The sequence below is a fragment of the Psammomys obesus genome, unplaced genomic scaffold (assembly GCF_907164565.1).
Source record: "Psammomys obesus unplaced genomic scaffold, mPsaObe1.curated_primary_1811, whole genome shotgun sequence".
In the NCBI taxonomy this organism is placed as follows: Eukaryota; Metazoa; Chordata; class Mammalia; order Rodentia; family Muridae; genus Psammomys; species Psammomys obesus.
In genome coordinates this window covers 61166845-61189201 of record NW_026585644.1, presented here as the reverse complement: position 1 = coordinate 61189201, position 22357 = coordinate 61166845, and the positions used below count along the sequence as shown (strand labels likewise).

General features: G+C 39.2%; 1 protein-coding gene across 1 annotated transcript in view; it reads right to left on the bottom strand.

The window, feature by feature from the left end:
- Positions 1-22357, bottom strand: part of Vps13b (vacuolar protein sorting 13 homolog B) — a 563330-nt gene that overhangs the window by 59077 nt on the left and 481896 nt on the right. The window contains exon 38 of the mRNA XM_055622389.1: positions 16737-16898. Within this exon, the coding sequence (XP_055478364.1) occupies positions 16737-16898 (162 nt within the window). The remainder of the gene's footprint in view (positions 1-16736; positions 16899-22357) is intronic.

The window sequence follows — 22357 nt, the reverse complement described above, 5'->3', positions numbered from 1 at the left end:
ACACACACACACACACACACACACACACACACACACACACACACACATATACATACATACATAATACTGCCTATCTGCTGTCCTATTTGTTCCTTAAAATAAGTTTATAAGTCAGGTAACCCCCCACTCTCAACTTTCACAGAAACTGTCCTGCGAAACAATACAAACATAGAATCCAACAGTCCAAGTGATTTCTTCAGGTCCATAGTTCTGGAAGAGAAAAGATCTTTCCATGTGCTAATTCAGAGCCTCTGTTATTTTTTAATTTAAATAACTTATTTTGTGTTTTATATGTATGTACATCACACGCACAGAGGTGCTACAGAGGTCAGAAAAGGTGTCAGATCCCCAGGAACTGGAGCTATATAAGTACGTGTGAGCACCTGATGTGGGCACTTGGAACTAAGCACAGGTCTTCTACAGGAACAGCTACCTAAGAGATTATCAAAAGGCATAGTTCATTTGGTAAAATGACCTTCCCTTTCTTTCTTTTTCTTTTTTTCATGAGGGAGAAAAAGATTAGACATATACTAGAGTATTAACTGTAATCATCTTTGGTTTGTGTGGGTTATATTTTAGGTTTTCTTTTATTCATATGTGTTTTATGTGCTTTCATGTAATTTACACTTATGGTGTACATTATTTGCAATCAGATCATAGGTCCTAGTAAGAGTCAAAGCTTTCCCACCTGTACTTTAAGATGGTCACATGATCTTTGGCTCATCTCTCAGCCTGTGCAGTACCTCTTACAGAGTCTGGCTTGCTAAATTTGCTGTTTTACATATTTCTGTGTTACTCAGAGCAGTTTAATATGATTGTGTGAAGCTTTGTCAGAGTTACAGTTATTTTTTTTCTAGAAATTAAGTAAATATTTTAAATACTTACCATAAGCTAATTAGCTATATTATACATGGGGGTACAGAGAATAAGATAATTGTCTAAAAATTTTATTAAACAGTAAGAAAAAATGCTGTAGTGCTCCAGAGGTGTTTTCCTGGGAGAGGAAAAAGTCTGACCAGAGAACATGTTTTATTTAAACAAGTAACTTGAACAAAAACTGGCTGAAGTGCAATAAAAAATGGCAGTATTGTTATTTTGAAAACTAGAAGCAAACAGCAGCCTTGCAGCCATGTGGCAACTAGGGATACAGTGGTTCTTTCTGTATAAAATTCATGTCTACAATGCACACTGATTGCATTAGAAACAAATGACAAGTCATAAAAATACCAAGCAATGGCTTCAAACTAATATTTTTTGCCAGCATAGTTTAGAAAATTAATTTTATGTTGTTAAGTCTTTAGTTTCCTTTTTTTTTTTTTTTTGTTTTTTTTTCCCTTTCTGATTTGTTCACACTCCAAATAGAGCCACTGAATATTGGCCCTGGAAAGGAAGTATCATACTGGCATAAAAACAATTGCTTTAAGAAGGCAAATCCTACTTTTGGGCAGTTAGAGGGTATGTGGAGATGTGGAGAGCTGAGGGTTAGCAAGAAGATTAGTAAAGAAAGGGAGAGTCAGACCACTGAAGTCTTTCCCAGTCAACGTTATTTCCCAATAAATACAAGAGACGGAAGCCCGGAAGACAGAATAGCTGAAACAATGAACATGTTTGCCTGAGGGATCTATGTTACCCACATATCCTGGATAGTCCTCAGGAGTTCAGTCAGGACCTGATACCCTTTCATTCTAAGTTTATAATGATCATTTGAATTTCCACAAGTAAGTTATGATGTCCAACACCATACTTTTCTACCAAGCATTCTGGAGTAATCAATATTTTAACATATTTCTATGTGAAATCTGTTCATAGACTTTCATTGTACAGGCATGAGTCTATTCAGTTGCTGGCTGCTTACAATATCTGGGAAATGTTATGGGGAGTATTGTGAAGAGCAGCAGCACTTCCCACTTAGACACTGCTTTCTAAACGATAGGCTATCTTATGGGTACTCTTTGCTACAAAGATGACAAATTCTAAATGCTTGAGATTAGAGGAGACAAAATCAGGGACTGTTTTTTTTTTTTTTTTTTAAACAAAAAGGTTGTTCATCATTAATGGCATTTCAAATATTTCAACCATGAAATTGGATACAAATATATACAATTTAAGAAAGTATGCAATGATTATGTAGGTTTTTTTGTGAAAGAGAGGGGTGTGGATTTTCCCTATAGTTAAGTTATATGTGACTAAAATAACATGAGCTGTGATGTTAATAGTTAGCTGTTCTAAGTTCAGAATTTTGTGAGTCTTCTTACTTCTACCACATAGGGTCTAAAGCAAAAATTCAATATGCCTGTATATGTGTACGCAGATGAGGATGATTCATATTTTCTTTTTAATTAATAAGTAAAAAAAAAAAAAGAAAATGTCTTAATCTTCAATGGAATTACACTAAAAAACTCTGGTGTTTTTGAGACATGCACAGATACACTGTTTGGACAGTATAATAGTTTGAAGGTTATCACGAACTTGGTCTATATAATTCTTTAGAGGAAGAGTTTAGAATATGTTAGCTAGAAATGATAAAGGATAATTTAGGAGAGCCAAGAAACAGAAGCCAAGAAGATAAACTGAAGAGGCCATCTGATAGTCATTCAGATTTGGATACATACTCTTGAGTTTGTGAGTCAAAAATGTCAGCTTTTGTTTGTTAGTTTAAATATTCATTGTCACTAAATACAAGTATAAATGACAGAGAAACCTACCCAAAGTTAGAATCAAAACTCTCTTTTAAAATTGCTCTAAAATGGAATAGTTACTATTCAGCAAAATTTAGTTTAATTTAGGAGAAGTGCCAACACATGCCCCAAAAAAAGATTGAAGCCGGGCATAGTGGTGTATGCCTATAATCCTAGCACTCTGGTAGGCAGAGGCAGATGGGTCTCTGTGAGTTCGAGGCCAGGCTGATCTACAAAGTGAGTTCAGGACAGCCAAGGCTACATAGAGAAACCCTCTGTGAAAAACAAAAACAAAACAAACAAACCAAAAAAAAAAAAAAAAAAAAAAAAAAAAAAAAAAAAAAAAAAAAAAAAGAGAGAAAAGATTGAGAGGTATTACAAGATTTTCAATTTATTTTTAGTCATTATGATGACTTGGACAATTAAAATATCTATCTCTAATTTTTAATAAGAGGAAAGATAAGTCAACAGATGGACAGAAAAGAAATAAAAAATTAATTCTTTTCATTGAACTAGGTTGTGTTGCTATACTAAGAAAACCTTTTCATAAAGGTTAAAGTATCCACGGCAACTGCAGACTCTCAGAGCTGCTCCAAGCTGTGTAGTTGGTTTTCTTCCCCAGTGAGGGAATGTGCTTTTTAAGACATTAAAATAGGCCTAACTTATTTTATCCCTAAATGTGAGTCAGGCAAGTCAAACATGAACTAATGCCTGAATGGAAGCCCCTGACTCCACAAGAATGGGTTAGCTCACATTTATCTTAAAATCTGCTCTCAGCATTCTTAAAATTCACTAACTTGGCAAGTCAAGAATTATCAGAGAAATAAAATAAGTTCAAGACTCTGAGGTCACTCAACATTCCTTGTAGACACTCACAGGGTTTGGTCATATCTTGGGCATTATTCTGACCTTTAAATAATAAGTTCTTCGGTATCCTGGAAATAATTAAAAGCACAAAAATAAGCAGAGTCACCACAGTGCAACATTATGGTACTGTCTTTCCATTAATGTGTTTGTCACACAGATTCATGGAAATGGGTTATCATTAAAGACAATCACATTATGTATTCTGAGTCTTTATAACATTCCTAATCAGTATTTCCTTTAGTAAAAATAGCAAAATACCATGCTCCAATAGCCCAGTTGCATATTCTTTCTCCAAGCACATTCATTAAAATATACATTTAAAATGAACTCTGTGAAGAACCTTTATGTTTAGGCACTGAGAACTCACATTTGCAGGATACGGGTTGTGGAAAGGCATTGAATGCCTTATAAAAGCTTAGTAAATCTCTAGTATGTATTCTTCAAAGCTACATTTCAATTTCTAGAATTTACTGCCAGGGGGGAGGCAGAGACCATATGCAGTCCCAGCAGCCATTCATCTCTGAGCCTCACAGCTAAAGTAGTTCCCAGTCAACCTTCGCAGTCAGGCTTGTAGAAAACTCCAGAAATGGGCCCTGGGCTTGCAAAAGACTGGAAAGGCCAAAGTGCAGGTGATTCTTACCAAGAAACACACACAGAGAAAAAAGTTCAGTCTCAAACTCCTGTGTTTAATTTAAGGAAGAGAGGAAATTCCACCTTTGCTAGATACTTAGTGTTGGAACCCACTCAGGCTTTATTTTAGTACTCCGGGTGACTTTAGAAGGTACTGGAAGGTCGCTCCTCAGAGAAATGTGACTTACTGATGAAAGTAAGATACGGAGAAACAAAGAAAAGCAAAGAAACTGAGGCCATAGTTCCCCTTTAACTCTTCTGAATGTCACGTAAGATGACGTAAGATGGCGACTGGACACTGGTTCTTGGTACTCAAATAAAATCAATGTTTACAAGAATATTTTGGATTAAAATCCTTGCCAAATGGTCCCCAGAAGTGTTTGCCTCACTGTTGGTTTTAGCTATCTTGATGTCAGCAACAATAAAAAGAATCTTGTTACTGTCACTTCAGAACAAGGCATAAAATTCTTCCTTCCCAAGTACTAGTTGCAGACAGCTCTTCCCTAAACAGCAGTAAGGGTGATACTGTAGATTTCTGGGAAATGATTTCTATGATTAGAGAAAAAGACAGCCTGTGGTAATTTTAATTTTTAGTCTACTTAAATACATAATATTTAGTAATTGTTCTATGTAGTTTTAGTTTATGATAAATTATAGGAATTTTTACAGAATAAACATAGATTAAATAAGAGTGTGAGGAGTTGGGCATGCATTTGGGCCTAGAGGTTGATGCCACTTGAAGCACATGCCTGGTCTTCTTATGCAGAACTTGCTCTGTGACCAGAACTGCAGGAATGGGAAGGAGCAGGAGGACAGAATTTGCTAGTTCTGAGAGCTCCCAGCTTTATCAATTGGAAAGTGACACTAAATGAAGAAATGGTTTCTAGACCAAAACCAAATGTATGACATAGCCAGGAAAAGTGGTCTAGAGATACAGAGAGTGTGCCTGTGATATTCTGTTAGGGCCTCAGGCATATTGACTGGTGTCTCAGAGAACTATTCAAATAAAAGGGACTCTGAGATGCTTAGGTGCAATGTCCTTCAGCAATATCAGTAGAATATAGAATTTCAGAAGAGCTTAACTTGAAGAGATTTGAGGGTTTGATTTTCCTAATACAATGATCCTAAATAAAATAAACAAGAGACCCAGAAAGTTGTTTAGAGGATTATATTGTCAGAAATACTGCCACCTTAGACTCAAAGACAAAGGGAGTACAAAATAAAAGGTCTATTTGAAAATTCTGCAAGCCGAAAGCAAGCTAAAAGAATGACAAGGCACAGAGATGGCTTTCATAGAAGACGATGAACATTGTAAAGCTAGAGTCTGAAGCTATGAGCCATAGGGAATTCCTTCCTAGCACAACAGTATAGACTGAGAGTCAAGAAAGTCCAGCATTTGGCTGCCGGGGTTTCAGAATTTCTCTAGACCAGCAAGCCCCTAACTTCTACCTTGCTTGTGCTGAAATCTGGGAGGGGGTGCCTAAGATTAAGGTAAGATTGTTAGATAAAGGGAGGCCAGAATTTACTAGTTCTGAAAGCACACAGCTTTATCAAGTAGAAAATTATAGTAAACAGAGAAATGGCTTCCAGACTAAACTCAAAAGTAGAACATGGCCAGGAAAAGTGGTCTAGAGATGATACAGAGAATGTGCCTGTGACATTCTTTGTTATCTGCATGTCTCCTGTTATCAACAGGCCCATCTACAGGGGATCTCCTTAGCTTACCCTTATAACATACAGTCCTGTAAGTAGCACTGGGTACCAAAGGTTTCATTCTCTTAGCACTCACTTTGGAATTTGTTAGCTAGCCCACTGCTGCCTAAACAGTAATGATAGACCAAAGCTCAATCTCTAGGGCAGTGGTTCTCAACCTTTCTAATGCTGCGACCTTTTAATACTGTTCCTCACGTTATGGTGACCCCCAACCATAAAATAATTTTTGTTGCTATTTCATAACTGTAAGGCAAATATTTTTTTTGAGATAGAGGTTTGCCAGAAGGATTAGAGACTGTTGCTCCTGAATGTGCCTGTTCTATAGGTTCACCTGTGCTGCCTAGCTTGTCAACTTGACAGAAGCTAGACTCCCCCTGTGAGGAGGAAACCTCAATTGAGAAAATGCCTCTATAAGATTGGACTATGGTGAGCCTTTAAGGCGTTTTATTGATTAATAATTGGTAAGGGAGGATCCAGCCCATTTTGTATGCAGCTACTTCTGGGCAGATGATTCTGGTGTGTATGAGAGAACAAATGAGCAAGTCAGGAGGAGCAAGTCAGTTATTGTTTCTCCATGGCTCCTGCTTCAGTTCCTGTCTCCAGATTCCTGCCTTGAGCTCCAGCCTGACTTCCCTCAGCTGGAAGCTGTAATAAGCTCTTTCCTTTCTAAGTTGCTTTTGGCCATGGTGCTTTATCCTATCAATGGAAACCCCAACTAAGTTCATTTAAAAAGGCAGAGAGGGGAAAGGAAGCTGTGATTACAGAGAGCAGAGCTCTTTACTAGTAATTTATATGCATGTGCAGGCACACCTGTGTGTGTGTTCACCTTTCAATTGGGCAAAAGAGAAACCTGAAGTGCTGAGGAGTGGAATAGGTATTTCATGTTTAAAGTGTGCATTTCCCCCATATATTATTTTTTCCTGCATTCCAAAGCAACCTACATCTCAAGTGTCCAAACAGTTTTTAGGGTTTTCTGTTTCCAGGCACATTCTACTGATGTCCCTCTCATGGGCAACTGTCACTCGAAGGCCCAGGGTCAAACAAGACTCTTCCCATAGTCACAATTAAATGCTGCCGATTTTAACCTCTCACATATCATTCAAACTGGCTTCTGGCAAACCAAAGCTCCTGGCATGTTGGAGATGTGACTCCATTGCTGGCTTCTTGTGGAGCGGTGACACTGGAGGGCCACACTGTTCCCACCACTGTGTGCTGCTTTTTTGTGGTTTCTAGGAGATTATGTGTCTCATTGTGTTTGGAGTTTTTCTGAGCTAGTGGGTCTGTAAATTTCAATTTTTATAATATTTGGGGGTTTTTCCAGGATCAATGCTTTGTTTCCTTTTAATGTCTCTTCACATTTAGGAATTACAATTACTTTTTGCTGCACATTTTGAAAATTTCCCAAAAGTTTCTGAGATTCTTATCACTTTGTTTGAATCTTCTTTTTTTTTTTTTTTTCCTCCTTCAGAGTGGATGCTTTTCAATCAGTATCTTCCAGCTGACTGATGTTTTCCTTCTGTCACATTTTAGTACATTTCTATTGACAAGTGACAAATTATACAACACGTAGAAGTCTAAAACAGTGCCCATTTACTTCCATGTCTGTAGGCCAAGAGACAGTGGACTGGCCACGTCTTCAGAGTATCACAGGCTTATAGATAAGGTGTCAACTGGCCCCTTTTTATTTGGAGAGCCAACTTGTGAGCCTGCTCCAGTTGCGGCCTTACGTTGAAGGCTCTGGCTGGCTCTCACAGAGAGCTTACTGCCCCATTTATAAGCATCACAGTGCAGCAGTTTGCTTCCACAAGGCTGGCAGACTCTTACATCTCTCTTCCCAGAGGTTCTGAACCTCTCAAGGCTTTTCTCTGATGAAATTAGGCCCACCCAGGATTAATTAAAAACCAGCCACTTCAGAACCTTAATTTAATCTATAAAATCCTTCACTTTGACAGCTGCTTTAAAGTTTATGTCCGAGAAAGCCAGCATCTGGATCCCTGTGGGTTGGACTGTCTTTTACTTCAAAATCAGTAGCTTTCTTTTCTGTCTGAACTCTTTGAGGTGACTTTCTGATCTATTACAGTTATATCATGTAACACTGTCAATGCTATGTTACATAGAGGCTGTGGATTCTGAAGCATGCTGATTTGGGAGTAAATTAAGAGTCATACAGAAGCTTCTTACACCTGAGTGGGGGACAGTTCAATTCAAATCTGAGATGAGAGGTGCTTGCAGTGTTCCAGCGTACTGCGTTGCGCATGAGAACAGGTCAATTTATACATATTATGGTCCAATTTTATGGCTTTCCTCCTTTCCAGGGACCTCTCTCCATTCTTTGGCAGTGCCTGTGTCCTGAGCCAGAAAGATGACAGGCCACCCTGAACTGCCCTGACTACATTTGTTCAGGGAAAAGCCACTTAAACTCTGCAGATTAGTAGCTTAGCTTTGACTCCTTCTCAACTTGCCCATTGTTTAGAACCCAGAACCCACAGGCAGTTCTTAGTGCTGTTCAGAATTTATAGCTGTTTCCCACGGGGCAATCAGTTTCTTATGCATTTATGCCAATATACCTCCCAGCTCTGCCATTGCTCAGATACCAACATCTTTCCCAGTCTTCTGATATGCAGCAGTGCACAAACTACTTTCTGTGTGTGTTCTTAACTTAATCTTGTCTGTCTTCTCAACACTACCAGAAACATCTCTACCAAATGTATACAGCTGTAGCATTCTCTATTTATATAACCCTATAGCTGCCCAAGGCTGCCTGCCACACACAGGAGTGTCTCCTCAGGACAAACTGGCAGGCTACGTAGGACAGAACTCCTCCAAATAGTGTTAAGGTGGGATTGGCTCATAACTGATTATGAAAACCTCTCCCTGAATAGCCAGGGATTTCTAGCAGGTTGTTAAACATTGATAGCTTGAAGTTATTGATGGCAGGAGTACTTATGCCACAGAATTTGGCTTACTGTCTTAGGGTTTCTATTGTTGCAATGAAACACCATGACCAAAAAGCAACTTGGGGAAGAAAGGGTTACTTCAGCTTACCCTTCCACCAAAGGAAGTCAGGATAGGAACTTAAACAGGGCAGGAACCTGGAGCCATGCAGAGGCCACAGGAGGGGTGCTACTTGTTGGCTTGCTCCTCATGGCTTGCTTAGCTTGCTTTCTTATAGAACCCAGGACCACCAGCCCAGGGATGGTACCACCCACAATCGGCTGAGCCCTCTGCCACTGATCACTAATTGAGAAAATACCTTACAGCTGGATCTCATGGAGGCATTTCCTCAGCTGAGGCTCCCTCCTCTCTGATGACTACAGCTTGTGTTGAGAGAAAACTAGCCAGTACACCAACCCATTTAAGAACCTGTCTTTTTAGCATGACCTGCCATGTTATCCCTGAATTACAATGAAAAAAATATTGAAATCCTTGACCATGACATGCTGTTTATGTGTGTCTCTCCCAGGCTTTGTGTGGTGTGCTCTCTCTACTACAGTCCACTGGCAGCCTTCTTTCATCCTGTGTTGGGTAAGCGGATTATCTCACCTCTGTGCTTTTACAGCCTGAAGACAGCATAGCAGAGCTCTCACAGCCTTCACCACTGTTTCCCTTTGGCAGCTCCACACATGGACTCTACACTGGCCTAGTTAAGTTAGTAAAGTTCCCCTACCATGTTGTCTCATGCCTTTGTAGCTCTCAAACATCTCAGCCCATGTGTGAGAGAGACTGTCACCTCTCCTCTCACTTGACTGGCTCAGTAAGTCTAATACAGTTCTCTCCTCTGCTAGAAAGCCCTGCCAGGGTCTCATCCTGACTTCAGATTTGGAAACATTTCTTTTATGTGCATATTAAGATTTTGTCTACGTTTAAATACAAGGGACTTAACTTCCTGATTCCAAGGTGTTTCTTCCTAAACTGGAGGTTTTAATCAGTCAGCCAGCATTCCTCCCTGTCCTGAACTACTGCAGGGATATCCTGATAGGTACTGATTGTGTCTACAAAATTTGTCTAAGTTGAGAATACACTCCTTAGGAGAATGTGCATATTTAATACATAACATAGATCAAAGGAGACTAACCACTATCAATTAAGATATAAACAGGAAGAAAGGAGACTAATTAAGGTGGAGAGAAATAATGACAGAAGGACCTGTGAGAACACTAATATGCCTTGATATTTAACACTGTACACTGTATCTCTTTCAATAATTTTTGTGCATTTGTTCTTATATTGCGAGGATGATGTTCTATATCTAGAATTTAAATTCTTTTCTTGGTTATAAGACATGTCAATTATTTATATTTTCTATATAAAAACTTTAAAAAGCCCATAATCTATTGATCATCTTATAGACTGGTTAGGTTTTACTTTACTCAAAAGTAAGCACTTTGGCACCTTTCATTTTTTAATGTTTTTAAACTTGTGATGAATAATTTTTATGTAAATCTTTGCTTTAGTTTACATCCTCTTCCAATGTGAGATTACTAAGAAATTTATGGAGTCAATTTTAATGGAGTCAGACTTATGGAGGCTTATTTTAATGCTTTGAAGCTTCTTACTCAAGTAATCCTAAAAGGGAAGTTCCAATTCCATTAGCAACTTTAATGTATAAGAGGGACACACACACACACACTCACACACAGACACACAAAAGTGGGAGGAGAGAGAGAGAGAGTGTGTGTGTGTGTGTGATATCTCAGAGGAGTTGAAGGAGGTATGTGATGAAAAAAATTCATTGTCTATATGAATGACATTCTTGAAGAATTCATTAAAAATATAGTTCATTTATTCCTTTTAAACAAAATTCACAACACCCAGCACCATAAAAAACAAAAATAGGTCTGACATGTATGCACATACAAAGAAGAGCTGGAAAAGTTATCAGTGTTAGGCAGAATCTTTCCTAGTCTTTAGACTGTGGCTGAGGCAGCAGGACTCTGCTCTTTTCTGGATCCATGTGAACAAATGAGTGCATGGCTAGGAAAGTGTCCACCGAACAGGACTTATAGGTCACAAAATAGACAACGGGCTGGAATTATAAGACAGTCTTGTCTTCAAAACACACTGTAATCAGATTTCACCTTAAAATATTTCTACATCCCAAAAGGGAACTAGAGCTTTCTAAAGCTCTTACACTGACTGAGAATTAACAAAATACTTTGCTGTTATTTGACAAGCATATTTAGTGTATGGCTTACACTGTTACTTATCATTTCTCAAGTTTTTGAGTTGTTTGTTTGTTTGTGTGTGTGTGTGTGTGTGTGTGCGCGCGCGCGCGCGCCAAGTGATGGGAATACCACAAACGTCAAAGTGAGGAGAACTGTGAGTTAAACCTTTAGCCTACTGGAATCTATTAGCCACAGGCCTGAAAGCAAGGATTGGTTTATGGGCTTATGGGCAAATTGGGTATTTTTGGGTAGCTTGTGAACTTTACATTTTTAAAATTGACTTTAAAAACACTTCATTAAAAAATTAAAAATTAGATTCATTCATTTTTATTTTATGTGTGAATGTTTTACCCACAAGCATTCCTGTGCATCACATGTATGCCTAGTGCTGAAGGTCAGAAGAGTGAACTAAACCTGGGTTTTCTGTGAAGAGCAACAAATGCTCTTAACTACTGAGCTATCACTCCAGCCTGAGACTTATTTTTGTTATTTGTTTGTTGTTGCTGTTTTTTTGAGACAGGGTTTCTCTGTGTAGCCCTGGCTGTCCTGGAATGAAGAGATCCACCTGCCTTGCCTCATGAGTGCTGGGATTAAAGGCATGCGATACCAACTGGTGAGCATTTGTAGTTGTTGAAAACTACAAAAAGATGAAAAAGTATTTTTCCATGAGTGGAAACAGAATGAAATTAAAACTTTATAAATATTCACTGGAAGACAGCCCTTCTCATTCATTTATGAACTCTACATTGCTCTTGCATGATGATAAGCTGCAACACAGTTTAAAGACTATGGGAAGCCTAATATATTAACTATCTGATCCTTTACACAATATTAGCCAACCTCCATCTTTAATGAAAGGTTTATCTTTTTGGCACTGTCTATTTATTGAATATTTGTAAGATGCTCTGCTAGTCATCAAAATTAATTATCAAGCTACATTTTACGATTTAAAAGATGTGCCACTTCCACAAAATTATAAACTACTTTTATATTCATTGTAGAGAAATATTTTGTTATTTTATATACACTCTCTAGAGCCCCTCCTCTTTTACCTTGCTTGGTTTTGTTACTAAAATTAAGTGAGTGTGGGGATGAAACAATGGCTCCAGGGTTATGAACATTGGATGCTCTTGCAGAAAACCTGGGTTTGTTTCCCAGCACCCACACAGTGGCTTGCAACAGTCCTTAACACTAGTTACAGTATATCCTACACCCTCTTTTGACTTCTGCGGGCACTAGGCCCTCACAGTGGTGCACATACACACATTCATGTAATACACTTACTTGTAAATAAATCTTTATAATAAAACAAAACTAATTTACTAATAGTTGCAATTAAAAAATAGTTTTAATTCTATACCTCTATAGTGTATTCATAATTCATGAATTGTGCCTTTTGAAGGTAATGGAAGCACAACCTCTTACACACAGAGTAGGGGTCTCCCTTTCTCAAGGACAGATGAACCAGAAAGTGATTTTTGACAGCTTATGTGTGAGTCCTCCAGGTTATGGAGGTGGTGCTCTCCCCAGATTGGTTAACTCAAACTGGGCTTCCCTTATCTCGAAGCTGTACACCCTTGTCATATCCTGGGACAATGCTACCTACTTACATTCCTGGATCGAGATTCAACTCTGTATAACATGAAATCCTTCTTTGAAGACTAACTCCTTGATGGTTATTGTGGCCTGCAATCTATCTGGAGAGGTGAACTCAAGATATTTACAAATCCTTTGTGGTGGCATCTATGATTCTGTGCAGCTGAACATGTTCAGTTATTCCCTAGGAAACAGTTCCTCTCTTCCTTTATTTGTTTAGGCAAGAACCTGTTGTGGAATGTCCAAAATTTTAAGTGATTCTGCCTCATAGCATGTGTTAGATACTATACAGAGAGTTTATGACTTCTCAATTTTCAGCTTCGGATTTCTGGAATTAGTTGTGTCCATGTTTCTTCTTGTTCAACTGGGATTCAATGTTGTTAGCAACCTTCTGTGTGGTTCTAAGATACCCTGACCTTTTGAAACTTTTCCAGGTGTCAATGCCACTTTCTTGTTCTCTGCAATATAAGCTGCATTGTTTAGTGGCATTAAGTTCTATGAACTTTGGAAACCCTCCCAGAGACTATGAATTGACTAATACCCGAGGCTGCATAAATATGCAGACACAAATGTTCCTAAAGCCAAGCCTGCTGGGCAGTGCAGGATCTGACCTGGAGTCTGGGGAGAGGAACATTGTGCTCACTTGTGGATCTGTGACAAGCTCCAGGTGCAGCTTAAGTGGTTGGATTTCTGGCCCTCAGAAGTACCCTCAGCAGAGCACAGCAGAATGCACTGTGCGGATGTCAGGAATTCCATGAGTACCCTCTGGGCCTATTAAGGCCTCTAGCTTCAGAGGGTCTTAAAATACATTTCAGCATACATAGAAACATAAAAAAGATATAGTTTTCTTTTTTTTTTTTTTTTTTACACTTTATTCACTTTGTATCCCCCCATAAGGCCCTCCCTCCTCCCCTCCCAATCCCACCCTCCCTCCCCCTTCTTTACACATGCCCCTCCCCAAGTCCACTGATAGGGGAGGTCCTCCTCTCCTTCCTTCTGATCTTAGTCTATCAGATCTCATCAGGAGTGGCTGCATTGTCTTCCTCTGTGGCCTGGTAAGGCTGCTCCCCCCTCAGAGGGAGGTGATCAAAGAGCAGGCCAATCAGATTATGTCAGAGGCAGTTCTTCTTCCCATTACTATGTAACCCACTTGGACACTAAACTGCCATGGGCTACATCTGTGCAGGAGTTCTAGGTTATCTCCATGCATGGTACTTGGTTGGAGTATGAGTCTCTACACAATGGAATATTACTCAGCAATGAAAAATAAGGAAATCATGAAATTTGCAGGTAAATGGTGGGACCTGGAAAGGATCATCCTGAGTGAGCTGTCCCAAAAGCAGAAAGACACACACAGTATATACTCACTCATATAGACATATGACATAGGATAAACCTATTAAAATCTGTACATCTAAAGAAACTAATCAAGAGAGAGGACCCTGACTAAAATGCTCAATCCCCATCCTGAAAGGCAAAGAGGATGGACATCAGAAGAAAACAGGAAACAAGCTAGGAACCTGCCACAGAGGGCTTCTGAAAGGCTCTGCCCTGCTGACTATCAAAGCAGACGCTGAGACTTATTTATGGCCAACTGTTGGGCAGATTGCATGGAATCTTATGTAAGAAGTGGGAAATAGTAAGATCTGGAGAGGACAGGAACTCCACAAGGAGAGCAACAGAACCAAAAATTTGAACACAGGGGTCTTCCCAGAGACACATACTCCAACCAAGTACTATAATTTTCTTTTAAAGGAGTCTGATTTAAACGCTAAGTTTTCTTTTCTGGGTAAGGATGAGGTTGAGATAGGGTTTCACGAAGCTTGGGTTGGCCTTGAACTCAGTATGTAGTGAGGGATGGTCTGAATTCTTTGATCGTCCTGCCTCAACCTCCTCAGTGCTGGGATTACAGGAGCACCACAACACATGGTTAAAGACAAATTTTCTATGAACTTAATGTACCTAAGTTAAAAGCTATTGAAGTCAAGTTTGGTGACACAGTTAAGACTTAGCAAGGGTTTATACTTAGAGCAAGGATCCTCTATTACTTTGGCTTTGGGCTTACATGGTCGACTGTACCAGATTTCTCTGACCTTCTTTTAAAACCTCACAGATTGGCTAGCTTAACAGATGAATCATGCTGCCAAAATATACGAGAAGAGAGGACTGTGGATATAAAATTACATATATAGACTAATAAAATAGAAGTTCTCTTATCTTCAAATAATGTATAGCAACTTTGGAGTTTAGACATGTTGTGAAAAAACTAGTAATGATTTTTAAAGCATAAATACAACAGGTGCAATGGTGACAGTGGCCATCCACTGCTGTCCCTCATTGATCCCCTCTCTACCAGGAGCTGCATGTCCTCACAGTCCTGAGCCATCTGTTAAAAATCATCCCAGTTGAGCTCCAGTGTGCAAGAATCCTGAGGGTCCTGGGTGGCAATGGTGGTAGTGTGACTCTGAGGAGGGCTAAGTCTCATCTGTTTTGCTTCTGTCAGCTGAGCCCCACAGTCGGCTGCATGTGGCTGCAAGAGTATATAGTCACACACTGTAGCTACTTTGAGGTATACTTCCATTGGTAGTACCCTGCTGAGGATTCAATGACCATGGAACCCACAGGTAATGTTCCAATGGCCAGAATTGCATGTACATGGGTCTTTTTGTGTGTATCTGTATGCTTCTACTTTTGTAACTAATTAGAAAAAAATAACAAAAAGAAAAGTATGAAACAAATACAGTGTACTTCATGTCACACGGGGCAAATGAAAACTCTAACATGAAAAACTTACAAGAGGAAAATTGGAAAATATGTGTGATGTAGGGTAAAATTATGAGTGCAATATCATACTGTGTGAGAAGCTTTTGGAAGAATTCATATTAAAAGGCACTGGAGAGAAGGTTCAGTGGTGAAGCGCATGCATTGCTCTTGCAGAGTTTGATTCCCAGCATCTATGTCAGGCAACTCACAACTGTACCTAATTCCATCTCCAGGGAATCCTATGCTTCTAACATCTGTGGGCACCTGAACTCAAGTACACATACCTACTCACTCCGATACACGCAATAAAAACAAATCTTTAAACACAGAATTTGTGTTACAAAAGCTTAGAGTCTTAATGTCCTGCCAGATTAATTTGATTTTAAATTTAAATATAGAATATTTAATTGTATCTACGTTTTCAAATTTTATGACAACAATGGGCTGATTTAATGTGAAAAAACTAAAAATAACTAAAAGACAAGAAACTAGCTCTTGGGGTACAGAGGGGAAAAGAAAGGAGGTGGAGCCTGAGGGTGGAACAGACTCTGAAGCTGGCCTAGGGACCACATGGAAAAACTTGCTCTCTAATTGAATGACCTACTTTTAATCACAAGCAGATAATAGTTTATTACCCAGAGTTTTAGAAATATATTGTTCCTGGGAATACTTCCTAGGATTTCTTTTTCTTATTTAAGACCACATCTTTGTATTTAATTCATCCGTAGACTATCTCTGCGGGGTACATCTCTCTAATTATCCTCATCTAAAGTGACAGGGAAATGGAATTATACCGCTTGGAAAACAGACATCCTTTGCTATGTCTTTTCTTAGTGTTCCCCAGGGCAAAATTTGTCATTATGGTCACTGCATGATCTTGAGCTGTCCCTGAAGTCACAGACTGTGACTTTCTGTCTTTGCATTGCTACTAACAAGCATATACCTGGTACAAAACATGTACACAGAGGAAACTGGAATCAATGAATGGTTCATATGCTCAGCACATAATGCTGACTGCATTCTAAGGACCAGTCTAGCACCTTACACAGAGCAGGGACTATTTCATCCCTATTCTGTAGATGAGAAAACCAAAGCACAGAAGGTGCAGCAAATTCCCAGCACAGGACCCAGACCGCTTAGTTCTAGAGGCCTGTCTCTTCCCCGAGCAGCACCCATGCTCACTAGGAAGTACACCCTCTGAGCATTCCTGAGTTTCCACCAAATGCCACTACATAGGGAAATAACAGCACTCAGACACACAAATGCAAAATAAACAGATACCCAACCTCAACAATGACTGTTTGTAAGACTGATTCTCAAATACCTGTGGGGATCTGTGAGAACGCCAGCTGTACTGGTGACTATGGAGACTCGCCAGCAGAATATTTTCATCAGTGTCCACCTGGCCAAACCGCAGTGTCTCCTGTGTGTCATTACAGATCACAAAGTGGCTGAAGACCAACTCCTCTACCTCAGGGCATTTGTTCTGGAAGAAAAAGAATATGAAAGCCAATGTGTGTATCAGATTAATTGCAAGATGTTTGGCAGCTGTCTGCCCAGTGGCCATTGTTATACACATAAATGTTGAAGGATCTGTTGTCATTAGCTCTGGTATACAGAATATTCTATATTTTCAGGATAAGCACAACAAAAATATCTTAAAGACATCATATGTTCCAGGAATGTGTTTTGATTTATACTCCTACAAAATAAATCATACACACAGAAGAGGAAAAGAACAACGAGATCCCACAAACATTTAACATTTCTTAAAATGAATTAACATGCTATAAAGAGTGCTGTGCTGGGCTGTGCACATTTCTGAACAGAGTAACAGAGGCTAGAATTACCATATTCCCAGCCCTCTAAACTCCACAATCAAGGCCAATTACCAAAGCCACAGTTTGTACCCTACAGAAAGCAAGGATCATTTAGGTTGCTACAATCCTGGGGTCCTTAAGAGGGAGAAAGGGAGGAAGGAAGGGAGAGAGGGAGACTCTGTGTGTGTGTGTGTGTGTGTGTGTGTGTGTGTGTGTGTGTGTAAATCTGCTCAGGGAGAGATATAAATAAAACCATAACTTTCCCTCCATTGTTAAGAGGCTGAACATACAAAACAGATCAGCTTCAGAACCCATTTAAAGGCCAAGTTGAAATTTTTAAGAGGAATAATGTTAGTTGAAAAAGTTTCCAGGATCTGTTTCATTCAGCAAATAGCTCAGGAGCTATTCTCCATTAAGCAGCTAAGGCTCATCTAATTAGCAACAGATTTCTATGAATACCTGTTTCTCAGTCTAAAGGGTCCCTATTAGTTGCTGTGACATCAAAACACTGGCTGTATTGTTTTTATCACCTAGACCATGGCCTAAAAACCAGTTAATATGCTTTCAAAAAACTAAAAGCACAGAATCAACTTGAGTATGTAAGGACTTCCCAAGTAGCTAGTCGATTTACAGGTAATGGCAATACTTTCTGGATAAGGATTTAAAGAATGCCACACTCTATAGTTTTCCCCTTTATTGAGGGGAGGGAGAGTAAATGATGATGTAATTCAGAAGCAGGATGATGCAGGGGATTAGTAAGCATGAAGCCTAAGGAGTCTACAGATGAATCTAAGTGGTACCCAGCCAGGACAGAAACCAAAACTAGAATGGTATCAACAAAAAACCAGGGGAAACAGAATCCAACCCACACCATGCAGAATACTCCCCAGGTGGGTGTTCTATAGTTACAGGTGGTGAGAAGACCCTCATGGGACTCATTGTACTAGACATCTTTGAGGATCACTACCACTACCACCACCACTACCACCACCACCACCACCACCACCATTGCCACTACCATCATCATTTTTTTTTTTTTTTGGAAATATTTGCTGTATTTGATATAAGGAAAAAAAAAAGTCTGGATTTCCTTTTTTTCTTTTAAAGTGAGTTTAAGGATGGGGTAGTCAAATACAACAAACTTTTACTTTTTTCTTTTTTCCTTTTTATTAATCACACTTTATTCACTTTGTATCCCCCCATAAGGCCCTCCCTCCTCCCCTCCCGATCCCACCCTCCCTCCCCCTTCTTCACGCATGCCCCTCCCCAAGTCCACTGGTAGGGGAGGTCCTCTCCTTCCTTCTGATCTTAGTCTATCAGATTTCATCAGGAGTGGCTGCATTGTCATCTTCTGTGGCCTGGTAAGGCTGCTCCCCCCTAAGGGGAAGTGATCAAAGAGCAGGCCAATCAGTTTATGTCAGAGACAGTATCTATTCCCATTACTATGGAACCCACTTGGACACTGGGCTGCCATGGGCTACATCTGTGCAAGGGTTCTAGGTTATCTCCATGCCTGGTACTTGGTTGGAGTATGAGTCTCTGGGAAGACCCCTGTGTTCAAATTTTTAGTTCTGTTGCTCTCCTTGTGGAGTTCCTGTCCTCTCCAGATCTTATTATTTCCCACTTCTTACATAAGATTCCATGCAATCTGCCCAACAGTTGGCCATAAGTCTCAGCATCTGCTTTGATAGTCTGCAGGGCAGAGCCTTTCAGAGGCCCTCTGTGGTGGGTTTCTAGCTTGTTTCCTGTTTTCTTCTTCTGATGTCCATCCTCTTTGCCTTTCAGGATGGGGATTGAGCATTTTAGTCAGGGTCCTCTCTCTTGATTAGTTTCTTTAGATGTACAAATTTTAGTAGGTTTATCCTATATTACATGTCTGTATGAGTGAGTATATACCGTGTGTGTCTTTCTGCTTCTGGGACAGCTCACTCAGGATGATCCTTTCCAGGTCCCACCATTTACCTGCAAATTTCATGATTTCCTTATTTTTCATTGCTGAGTAATATTCCATTGTGTAGATGTACCACAATTTCTGCATCCATTCTTCAGTTGAGGGGAATCTGGGTTGTTTCCATGTTCTGGCTATTACAAATCAAGCTGCTACAAACATGTTGAGCAAATGTCCTTTTGTGTACTTGAGCCTCTTTTGGATATATGCCTAGGAGTGGTATGGCTGGATCTTGAGGAAGCGCTATTCCTAGTTGTCTGAGAAAACACCAGATTGATTTCCAGAGTGGTTGTACAAGTTTACATTTCCACCAGCAGTGGAGGAGGGTTCCCCTTTCTCCACAGCCTCTCCAGCATGTGTTGTCACTCGAATTTTTCATCTTGGCCATTCTGATGGTTGTAAGGTGAAATCTCAGGGTCGTTTTGATTTGCATTTCCCTAATGGCTAATGAGGTTGAGCATTTCTTTAAGTGTTTCTCTGCTATTCTATATTCCTCTAACAAGAATTCTCTGTTTAGTTCTGTTCCCCATTTTTTAATTGGATTACTTGGTTTGCTGCTTTTCAGCTTCTTTAGTTCTTTATATATACTGGATATTAGCCCTCTGTCAGATAAAGGGTTGGTGAAGATTCTTTCCCAATCTGTAGGCAGTTGTTTTGTTTTGACGACGGTGTCCTTTGCTTTAGAGAAGCTTTTCAGTTTCATGAGGTCCCATTTATTGATTGTTGATCTTAGAGCCTGTGCTGTTGGTGTTCTGTTCAGGAAGTTGTCTCCTGTGCCAATGAGTTCTAGGGTCTTCCCCACTTTTTCTTCTAACCAATTTAATGTGTCTGGTTTTATGTTGAGGTCTTTGATCCACATGGACTTTAATTTTGTGCAGGGTGGTAAGTATGGATCTATTCACATTTTTTTTACATGTAGACATCCAGTTAGCCCAGCACCATTTGTTGAAGATGCTATCTTTTCTCCATTGTATGGTTTTGGCGTCTTTGTCAAAGATTAGGTGTCCATAAGTTTGTGGGTTTATTTCTGGGTCTTCTGTTCAGTTCTATTGATAGACCATTCTTTTTCTATGCCAGTGCATGCAGTTTTTATAACTGTTGCTCTATAGTATAGCTTAAGATCAGGGATGGAGATACCTCCAGAAGATCTTTTACTGTAGAGGATTGTTTTAGCAATTGTGGATTTCTTGTTATTCTATATGAAGTTGAAAATTTTTCTTTCAAGGCCTGTAAAGAATTGTGTTGATAATTTGATGGGAATTGCATTGAATCTGTAGATTGCTTTTAGTAAGATGGCCATTTTTACTATGTTAATCCTGCCAAGCCATGAGCATGGGAATCTTTCCATCTTCTGAAATCTTCTTCTAATTCTTTCTTCAGAGACTTGAAAATTTTTTCATACAAGTCTTTGACTTGCTTTACCAATATCATTTTTTCTTCCTATGCTTCTTCAATAATCTATCCATCCTTGTTTAACCTCTCCGTTCTTATGGCTCAGAACCTTGCTTGACAGGCACACTAATTAGCAGAGATAATCTGGCTGAGACCAAACACTTATGACCATTAGTGCTCTTTGTCATGGCTTTTAACAGCTAGTCATGAACTTCAAACATGACTTTTTGGGGTTTCAGAAGGAAACTTTATCTGGGCTGCATTTCAAGTCTTCAATTATTATGGCATGCTCCACTTCTGCCTGCCCTTCCCCAGGTACTCTCCCACTACTTTGACTTCAATGTTCAGTCAAGTGTCAAGCCGTTTTCTGCCCCAGTCAGTTACCTCTTCTGAGACTTCTTTACCTCTACCACTTGTTGGACTGACCTGCTTGTATTCAGCCTCAGGTTCCTCTGAGATTTGCCCCTTCCCCTCCCTCCAAGGCCTGACTAGTTTCCCCATTTGATGCTGACATGACACTATAATTCAGTTTCAAGATACCTATTCATTTGCTCCATTACCAGATGCTATGCTTGCTGCCTAGGAGAAGGAACATGACCTGCATCTTTTACAACTTTACCTCAAATACTCAAAATAATTTTTGATGTTTGAGTACTAAAACTTAGGAAACAAACAACAAAAACAAATATATGCTTGTTTTCTAACTATGCTGGGAATTTGAACCCAGTGCCAGATGCACACAGGCAAGCACCTGAACAGTGAACCACACCCTTCCCTAACTTTAATAATTATATTGGTAAAATATGTTGACTTTATAAAAACTAAAAACATTTTAAAGTGACTTCAAATGTCTAATTTTTTGCTCAGATATAATTGCCAGCCACAGCTGGAAAACTATTTTTTAAGCAGTCTTTTTTTTCTTTTCTTTTAAATGTTCTGGCTGTTACTATGAGCCTGCTCTATCCAATCCTATTTAATGTATTTATCTAAAACCTCTAAGCAGCTAGAGTCACAGTGTGTAATTAGTTTTGATGAGATTTTTCCACTTAGTATTATATAATCAAAATAAACTATTCTCCTTATAAACATTTCTCTCTCCTTTCCATGCAAAAGTAAAAACATGAAGGAAAGGGTATGACTCCAATCCCCACTCAGTTACACATCCTGATGTTAAAATTCAGTTTTCATAATGAATTGGGATCAGTCTCAACACAGAGGTTAAGTTACCAGCTGGAGGTTGAAAAAAAATCATAATCCTTTTTTCATCTCTAAAAACTGATGAGGGTCTAATAAATGATGAGGGGTTTAGAAAAAAAAATGTAAATTAAAGAATACAAGGAGGTTGTTTATACTTTTATAAGGAATGCTTGAGGTCCTTAGGGAACTATTTCTCAACTGCTCCTTCATCTTTGGAATTTATTATAACTATAATAAGCTTCAAATTTTCTTGGAATGTTTCAGATTCTGTTATATTATATAAAAACCTTATATTCATTTATGTAAAATCATCTACACTGTGTCCTAGAATGCTTGCGAGGATGGCTTATTCATATTTTTAGTTCATGTCATGTTGAACAGGCATCTACATGGCAGAGATAATATTTGCTATAAGAGAAATGTGAGTGCAACCTCCATTTAAATGTTATTGTGTTTAAATCAGGAAAATTGACACAGAAAGCAAAAAGAAAGTGGTGTTTTGAGTTTGTAATGTACTTTAAAAAAACCACAATCATTTCGCAGACAGACAGACAGATACAGATACACAGACAGACAGAGAGAGACAGA